General features: G+C 36.4%; 1 protein-coding gene across 2 annotated transcripts; it reads right to left on the bottom strand.

Moving 5' to 3' along the window:
• Positions 1-426: 426 nt before the first annotated feature.
• Positions 427-6873, bottom strand: LOC131794461 (uncharacterized). Of its 2 annotated transcripts, none has more exons than XM_059111980.2 (6): positions 6717-6873; positions 5236-5371; positions 3511-3603; positions 2553-2675; positions 1825-1880; positions 427-673 (listed from the first exon to the last, which is right to left on the bottom strand). In XM_059111980.2, exons 1-6 carry the CDS (start codon positions 6771-6773, stop codon positions 587-589), a joined length of 552 nt encoding a protein of 183 aa, XP_058967963.2. In that variant the 5' UTR covers positions 6774-6873; the 3' UTR covers positions 427-586. The 2 variants fall into 2 exon arrangements, with proteins under 2 accessions (XP_058967963.2, XP_066021714.1); XM_066165617.1 differs by lacking the exon at positions 6717-6873 and adding an exon at positions 5681-5819.
• Positions 6874-9067: the final 2194 nt, after the last annotated feature.

The following is a 9067-nucleotide window of genomic DNA, read 5'->3' as shown; positions in this document are numbered from 1 at the left end:
AGACACCAACAACAAGCAGTTTTTGGTTACGAGTTTTGCTCGCATGCAATAAACTGCATTGTCATAATTGATGTTTAAGGTTTTTTTTAATTAATGGCCTGGTCTTGAGTACGCTATGCGACTCACCACACCAGATTACACACAGATCAGTCGTCTCTCATTTTTACTAAAATATTTGATTGAAATGATGACTTTCAGGGAAGCGCTGTGAGTAGGAAAGAGTTCAAAGGCTCTCACCAGCTTCACTAGCTCCCTTGCACTATCTTTCTCATTTAAATCTAAGTAATTTTTGTTACACTTTACAGTTTTTCCCGCGAACTGATCCGCCCTCTTATTGTTCCCCGTTTCCTATGTCAGTCTTAAATACCAGGCTGTTTCACAAATAAGCTGATTCCCTCACCACAAAAACGTAATCCAGGCATTAACTCAAAGTTACTAAAGTTATCTTTAATGATTATTTTTAGAATTTAAAATCTTGTTTTACAGTATCATTGGTTGCAAGACGACTCTTTGCATGTCTTCCCATGCCTAATTTTTTTCCTGATGCTTTTCTTGAGTCTTGACTCCTTTTTGTCCTGTTCGTCTATCACCATACTTTGACCACGAGCTCACCACAGAGAAACATGATATTATCTTCATTGAAAAATTGAGCTTTCGCGTTATAGGTTCGATTCTAATTGATTGAAGAATAAAATGAAAGTAGAATGAGCACATGCATTGACTTAAGGCCCTCCCTTGTTTCTAGGAAAGAACAGACCAAACTATGCCCAGCTTGATAAAAATCGTCAAAATGATAGTGATAATGATCAACACCATCATCTGTCATGATTGCTTTTGAAAAAGCGCGCAGTCAATGTAATGGTAAAGAAGATAACGGAGAAAGGCTGCTGACGCTTATAGCTCGCAACACTATATTGAAATAAACGCACAAAGATGACACAATGCTCGACTGCAACTCTTTTTAATAATTTGAGCGGCTAAGTTTCTGAAGAAACTGTGATGCTGCGTCCTAGCTAATTTGGTACTAACAACCGAATTGAAAACGTAAATTGGCAGTAAAGAGTTAAAAAAGGAGACGTTTCGAGCGTTAGCCCTTTGTCGGAGCCATTGGAGGAATGGTGGGTTTATATGCAGAAAAAGGTGCTAAGCTATCGGTGGGAATATGGTGACGAGAAAGTAAGAATAAATTGGTTAAATGAAAAGCACTCGTTAATACCATCGCTCTTACGAAGGGCTAACGCGCTAAAGGTCAGCCTTTTAATACTTTACGGCAGCCAATTTACGTTTTCAACTCAGTCGTTAACACTAGATCACCTGCTATACTCTCCCACCGACGCAGCACCACAGTTTCTTTAGAAACTTACCCCCTTTATTTATCTGCGATGCTGCCTCGATGCATAGCCATGTTGGGCTAATAGGAAAATTATCAACTGAAATGATAATGCAAACTGGCAACCTTAAAGGGTTTTCAAAGCTGACGTCTCAATCGTTAGCCCTGGGTCAGAATAAAGGGCTAACTCTTTAGAAACTTTTTTGGATGGTGGCTACGAATTTTATATCCTTGAAAAAGCTGAGTTTGAGCCAATAGGACGAGTGCTTGCAGGTGAGTTCGGCTTCAGTTTCGCTGAAAAATGTAGGTACATGCTCCTGTGAGAAAGATGTAAAAAATCATATAGCAAAGGACGAAAACTACACTGTTATGATTGATAAGCAAGAACAAATCTAGGGAGAGAGGACAGACTGAAATGCAGGCGAGGCTATCAGATAGGAATCATTAGCCCTGAAACCGGTGAGCTGACAGGGCTGCGCTAGTTGATCAATTACCTTTAAAACTGGAGGAATGGGCGGCAGTTTTCCAGATAAAGCCCACACTTTGGTTTCTACAAGACAAAATTAAAACAAAACAAACAAAACAAAAACGAGGAGATTCGCAACTATTATTTAAAATATGAAACGCCACGCACCAAGAGCAATAAATAGGATTGATAATTAATCAATAGGGATGGATTGACTAAATTTTTCATTGCTATTTTTTGTCTGTTTTGTTTTTCATTCCAGGCTTCCTGTTAGAGATAGTCATGAAAGCAATTTGGAAAGATCATCGTTTTGAATTCTTAAATACGTCTCAATTTTTTTCATACCTTCGGTTAAAAAAACTATTTGGAAAAAGAAACTGGTTGAATTTTCACCAAAATCGGGAGATATGTATGACAATATGTAATCACACGGATAAATATATGAAAAATAAGAACCAGTTGTAAACAACTATTAAAGGGAAAATATGAGGTTGACACTCGTTGAATTTTTATTCAGAAGTATACTGGGCTTTTTTGAGTTGATATGATTAGCTTTCTTGAGTTTAAGGTAGAATTTTACGGAGCAGAACGCATAATTTTGATTTAATCTGCAGAGCAGGATATTTGATCAGCTTTAATTGGAAATGTTTGAAAATTTTTTTTCATTTTTTCTTGCTTCCTTTATTTCCTTCATTGCTTTCACTCTCTCTTTCTTTCTTCCTTTTTTATTTCCCTTCTATTTTGGAGAGAACTTACCACCAGCAGGTAAGCTGCACAAGTATGGGTGCCTATCGCATATATTGTCGTACCAGCCCTTAATTACAACCTTGCCATCTGAGACCGCTTCATATTGTACGGATGCTTCAAGAACATCTACCGCTATTAGAAGCAAGCACTAGTTAGAACGCGGCACAGATCCTAGTGTAATGAAAGAGTAATATCTGCGGTGCATCAAGGGGAGTTGGAAAGGGAAGATTTCAGTGGAAATCGGCAAGTTGACACAGCAATCGTTAAAAAGTTTGATAAAAACGGAAAATAGAAAATTATTTGCGATTAGGGTTAACAACTTTACGCATTGCAGGATACATAATTGACAATCATTTTAGTATACCTCGGTGTTATACACTGACTTGAAATCTCATTTACCGAGGCCTTTAGTTTCGAAGATTTGGAGAACCTCTTACTTGCAATCGCACTCAGCGTTCTCTCGTAACCTCGATTCTCAAATCCTGGATATTTTATAACACACACCTTCGGTCAAATTGATAAGAAAGGGGTTAAATGTTTGGCTTGGTCCTTAAGCAAAGCAGGATGTATATTATTTTGATCTCGATTGTGGAAAGTCTGATTTCCCAAATGGAATAAAACCAGTGCAGTCCAGTGCTCTACGAAAAAACTCCGTGGTGGATTATACCCCACACTAGGTTCAAACAAGACATTGATATACGTTTTGCAATTTGTCTTGCATGCTACAAGGATTTGCAATTTCGGAAGCCTTGCGTATGTATTCATATCGCCCAATCAAGGAGTTCTTAATCCGTCCTGTGTTCTTTTATAATTCATTCACCTGTCAGTCAAAAAGATTGTAATTATGCCAAATGGATTTTCTGCAAGCCGTGGAATTTCATAACCCTTCCTCCTGGTTTTGCAACGATATTACTTCTAAAAGAAAGTTAACAAAAATATTAACACCTCCACGTCAACTTCGACTTACCAGGTGTAAATGTTATATTACCATCAACATAAATCCCAGCAGGAATGAAAGGCCATGGAGAAACTTTAAACAATGGAGTCTTATCGTACTTTCCTGAAAAGAATGCAACAATGGAGCATCACCTTGGTTTACAAAAAATAATTTTTTTTCCAATTGAGTCTTTCACTAGTATTCGGTTGAATTCGGATTAGGATCCGCGGTCCAAATTCGTAAGCGGATATGAACCCCTCTACGCAGATTTGGACCCCTCTTTCATACTTTCCTTTTAGCATCGTTTGTATCATATTTGGTAACTAATTCAATTTGTAAACTTTTTGTCGATGTTCTTTTCAATCACAACATAACATTCCTCAGTAACGATAAAAATAAACAGCCATTTTGCTCTAGTTCTGCAGCATTTATTATAGCAAGTCGTACAGTATACTCAAGAATTAAATGCGAAACTACTGCATTTGAACCATTGAAATTTTTGCAATATATTCTTGCTTCTTCTGATGCGAATCAACATTGATACGAAACGTCATAACAGTTGTAGGGACTATTGCGTCTAGTCTAAGAAAAAAAACCCGGATTTTGACTCTTATCTCTGATAACTCTGATTTTTTAATTAAATAACATTAAACAGTTTCTGAACAAGAATGAAGTAACTACTATTACTAAAGTCGTTCGTAAAGCCTGTTTCACATGATCAGTAGCACATGTTCTAGTGCGAGAGTAATTTCGTTGACCTTGGGTGCTGTGTTCATTTTGATTGTTGAAGTTTTGTGCTTTTCCTACCCGTTTATCGCATAGAAATATGTAAGTACATGTGCCTCGTTTTGTAGTTTCGCTTTCGCCCAGTGAGTTGTAATTTAGGTTCTCGTTTTCAGTTTTTACCGTAGGTGTACGAAGATCAAGTCAAAACAACACGCAATGTCAAATGGTGAAAATGTTTAAATTTAAAAGAAGGTTTACTCCATCATGGAATGACTTGTATTGGTGCAGCTACGCGTAAAAGAGTTCTCTGCATATCGTCCCCAACAAAGCCTGTTTTAAGTTATTGTAAATCGACTCGACCAAACACTTACTAGACTAAAAAAATCTAAAAGGACTGTTATTTTAACTTATTTTTAATCATTAGGAATACAACAAGCGACACAAACACAACTGGATGCTAATTTTAGCGTGTGTTCTCGGCCTACAACAATAAAAAAAATTTAATGTATCAGTAATTGATGGAGCAACAGAATTTCAATGTGGAACACTAACAATGGATTCCCGGTTTTTCGAGTCTCCATGTGAAATGAGGATCAGTTGGATCCGTTAGCCGATTTGGACCATGGGTCCGAATCTAGAGGGGTCTAAATCCGCTAGGACTCTGGAACATTCCTGCTACATTCTTCACATCTACTCTATCGGTAGCAAAATATCAACTCGCTTGATAAATAACCAAGCATATAATACAAGAAAGATGTCAATTTTGAGCATAGAAACGCTTCATGACAGTGGAAATTACGAACAACAAAATGCCGAAGGCGAAGAATCGCACACGGGTAGTGAGTCGTTGACTCAATGTTCGAACTTTCGGACATTGAGAAAGTAGTAAGTCAGTTGTTAAAAAGAAATTCGACAATTCCTTTTTTCTAAGAGGGATTCCCAATTTTCATTTTCCGTGCCATTTCTGGTAACATTCTGTAATTTTTCCTAAAGAGTTTTTTAAGGTCAAATTTGAAAAGAGTAACTTACCGCAGGATGTCGCATTAATGATTTCAAGTCCCAAGCGATATCCCCGTGTTCCACTGATGACAAAAACTAACATGATCAGGGTGACAGTTTGTGTCGGTTGTCGGGTCAAAATCATCATTGTCTTCCAAAGCGACAGCTGGGGAGAAAAACACTGTAAATTAAAGGAATTTATTGTGAATTTAACGCGGCCTTTTAGAATGAGGGTTTCATAGCCTCTTCGTGATACTGTTCCAGAAAGTCTATCTAACCAACGCGGAATGTTGGGAGAATACTCGAGATCCCGTTTTGATTTTCTTATTTTACATCTCTTGAGGGTTATCATGCCGGTGCGCGAAAAGAAAGCGTGATCTGTTGTCTTAATGAGAGAGAGTGTAATATATCTATCGAGAAAAATGCAAAATTTGAGCTAATTAATTATTGCTAAAAATATTTATGCCATCTTTACGATTCAGTGGATTCCTTTTTTTTTAATCCCAAGATTCTAGAAGGTGCCAGTTACGCCAGTTAGCACTTGTACGAAAGCCGTTGAGCAGAGTTCCCAGAGAGTGAAGTTTCCTATTTCCCAGAATCAACAGTTTCAGCTAGTGCAGAGTATTGCGATTGTCTTGATCTATCACTTTCTGGTCCCCTTTCAGTCGAGAGGCAAATTTGCATTTCGTCTCGCCAGTGTATTTGTAGCTCTTGTCACAATTTTGGAAGGGAACTTATAATAAATATCAGGCAACGAGTCTTTTCTCTGCGACTTTATCCATTAGATTTTGAAGCTACAGTTACCCAAGGTAGCAAGTAAGGGATGGATGTAATGAGCTTTCTGTTCAAACGAATATTTTTTCCATTCGTGATTTATCAGGTTTTTTGGAGAGTGCTTTACGATCTTCGTCTGAGCTGTTGAAATATGTACCTTCTCATTGATTGTAAATTTTAAGAACGCAAAAATTCGACCACATTACGAAGTTTAAGTGGTGGGAGGTGAGCAAGAAATGCCTTGTAGACTATCTTTTTATAAAGGGAAGTCATATTTCAAGGCTGAGGCTATCCATTATATACATATATATATATATATATATATATATATATATATATATATATATATAAATCTTGATTATAGTCTATCCTTGTGGTATAGTTCTTGATGCGTTCGCAGTGCGTGGCTTATCTGAAAGTTGGACAAATCAATGAGACATAACTTTTCCTGTTCTAAAAATGCGTTTTTTCTTTATCACTTAGTGGTGCGGCTTGCTTTGATATCGTTAACAAAGATGTTTCACCAACCAACTATTCGGAATTTTTGCTAGATTTGGCTTTACAAAAAGCAAAATGAGCAAATAAAAGAGGTTCTTTACTGACTCTCGGCCTAGGTATGCTCTGAGCATGTTCTTTAATTTTTGGCTCATCTTGGCCCGATCATGTGTACGTACGTATTACCAAAACTTCGCAAATATCGTTACCATTACATTATCATGACAAGATTCGTAACTTACCGAGAGAGACGGACCTTCAAATCTGTGCGCAAATAGTCCCAAATGTTTTTGGAACATAATACTCCTCTGGGGGTTGAAATTTTTCGTCAAAACTTTCGCTTTCGAGATGTGTCGCCGGTTTAAATACCAATTGCCAAGGGCTCGATACCAAACATTTTTGAAATATTTTGATAAAAACCTGACCGAAGCAAAAGCAATGACCAGTGACGAAGTCATAAACAGGAAGCAATCTATCTCCAAGCAGTGCTGCTAGCAGTGCTAAAGTAGTGTAAAAGAAATGGAGCTTATATTTCTAATCTTTATAAACTATTTTTGTTAGTCTTTAATCAAGACAACTCGTCTATCTTCCATAATATGTGCGGTGTTAAGAAAAATCGAATTTCAGAGTAGTTGATACTGTTCTCAAACATTGATGAATGAAAATGCTATGACCTTAGAATTTTCTAGATGCGGATGTGATTTAGAGGAAAAGACAGGATTTTCACAACTTAGTGGTCTTCCGTTTCGTAATCTGTTCCTGCGCAAGAAATCAATTAAATAATTACTCTAAAGGCAGAGGGTATGACCAGTTTAATATGGCCATATCTGTTTTGTCTTCTTATTTCTTTATCTCATTTTTATACTTTATAGCAGATTGAAATCAATGACTGCTTTTAAGTAATGTGCATTAACGCGTACTCGTAATTATTTTTAATGCTTCAGAGTTTCGAAACTTCTTGTTTCCGGTGATTTATGTGCCTTTGTCAGCAGTTAACTTTGTGTTACAAACAGATAGTGAGAATGTGTAACTGAAAACTGGGAGGTGCGGAGTGAGACGTTAGTTGTCGGAAGGTTCTAAATTTTACAGTCAACGTCGAAGCGCAAGATGTTTATTATCCACCATGTTTTGAAGCCAATATCAACCCTGGAATCTCAAATCGTGCGACATTGGATAACATCATAGGAGCTGTAAACACAATTGAGCGTGCTAATTATATACCCTTTCGATCTTTTACCATTAAAAATAGAAAATGACAAAAATTATAAGAGGACCGTAAGATGAAGGAAGTTCTGCAACTTTAAAAACATTCTTCGAAGAGTCCGATACTTGGTTGTGAGAGATATTTGGGTGAGTTTATTAGATGGATAAGTTTTTCAACTGCATAGCAAAATCGGTTTTTCTTCTTAGACCAATGTGTAATTTATTAATTAAAAAAAAATGACCTCAGAGCTTCCTGTCAGAAAATTATTTGGATAAAACTGATTTATTCCTACTGAAACAGAGATTGTATATGCACAATACTATAATTATATCTGCTTTCGATCCTTTATTGTTAAAAATAGAAAACGACAAGAATTACAAGAGGACTGTAAGAGGAAGAAAGTTCTGTAACTTTAAAAACATTCTTCGAGGAGTCCGATATTTGGTTGTGAGAGATATTTGGGTGGGTTTATTAGATGGATAAGCTTTTCAACCGCGTAGCAAAATCTTTTTTTCTTCTTAGACCAATGTGCAATTTATTAACTAAAAAAAAATTATGACCTCACAGCTTCCTGTCAGAGAAATATTTGGATAAAACTGATTTATTCCTGGTGAAAACAGTGATTATATATGCTCAATACTGTAATTATATCCGCTTTCTATCCTTTATTGTTAAAAATAAAAAATGAGAAGTATTACAAGAGGTCTATAAGAGGAAGGAAGTTCTGCAACTTCAAGAACATTCTTCGAAGAGGTCGATACTTGGTGGTGAGAGATATTTGGGTGAGTTTATTAGATGGATAGCTTTTCAACAGCGTAGAAAAATCTCTTTTTTCTTCTTATTTCAGAGAGACCAATTTGCAGTTTTTTGATTTAGAAGAAATATGACCTCACAGCTTCCTGTCAGAGAAATATTTGGATAAAACTGTTTATTCCTGGTGGAAACAGTGATTATATATGCTCAATACTGTAATTATATCCGCTTTCTATCCTTTATTGTTAAAAATAGAAAATGACAAGAATAACAAGAGGACTATAAGAGGAAGGAAGTCCTGCAACTTCAAAAAAACATTCTTCGAAGAGTCCGATACTTGTTGTGAGAGAAATTTGGGGAGTTTATTAGATGGATGAGCTTTCAAACAGCGTAGAAAAATCATTTTTTTCTTGTTATTTCAGAAAGACCAATTTGCAATTTTTTGATTTAAGAGAATAATGACCTCACACCTTCCTGTCAGAGAAATAATTGGAAAAAACTGATTTATTCCTGGTGAAAACAGTGATTTTATATGCTCAATACTGTAATTATATCCGCTTCCGATCCTTTATTGTTAAAAATAGAAAATGAGAAATATTACAAGAGGTCTATACGAGGAAGGAAGTTCTGCAACTT

The sequence above is a fragment of the Pocillopora verrucosa genome, chromosome 4, assembly GCF_036669915.1.
Source record: "Pocillopora verrucosa isolate sample1 chromosome 4, ASM3666991v2, whole genome shotgun sequence".
Taxonomy (NCBI): Eukaryota; Metazoa; Cnidaria; class Anthozoa; order Scleractinia; family Pocilloporidae; genus Pocillopora; species Pocillopora verrucosa.
This window is presented reverse-complemented; position numbering and strand designations above follow the sequence as displayed.

Bases quoted from the DNA above. Each gene is read 5' to 3' on its own strand.
- LOC131794461 (XM_059111980.2), bottom strand. From the start codon at position 6,773: ATGTTCCAAAAACATTTGGGACTATTTGCGCACAGATTTGAAGGTCCG. The intron at 5,372-6,716 runs GTAAGTTACGAA...TTTTCTCCCCAG, and splicing joins TTGAAGGTCCGTCTCTCTCG to CTGTCGCTTTGGAAGACAAT. The intron at 674-1,824 runs GTAATTGATCAA...TCAATCAATTAG, and splicing joins CCATTCCTCCAGTTTTAAAG to AATCGAACCTATAACGCGAA.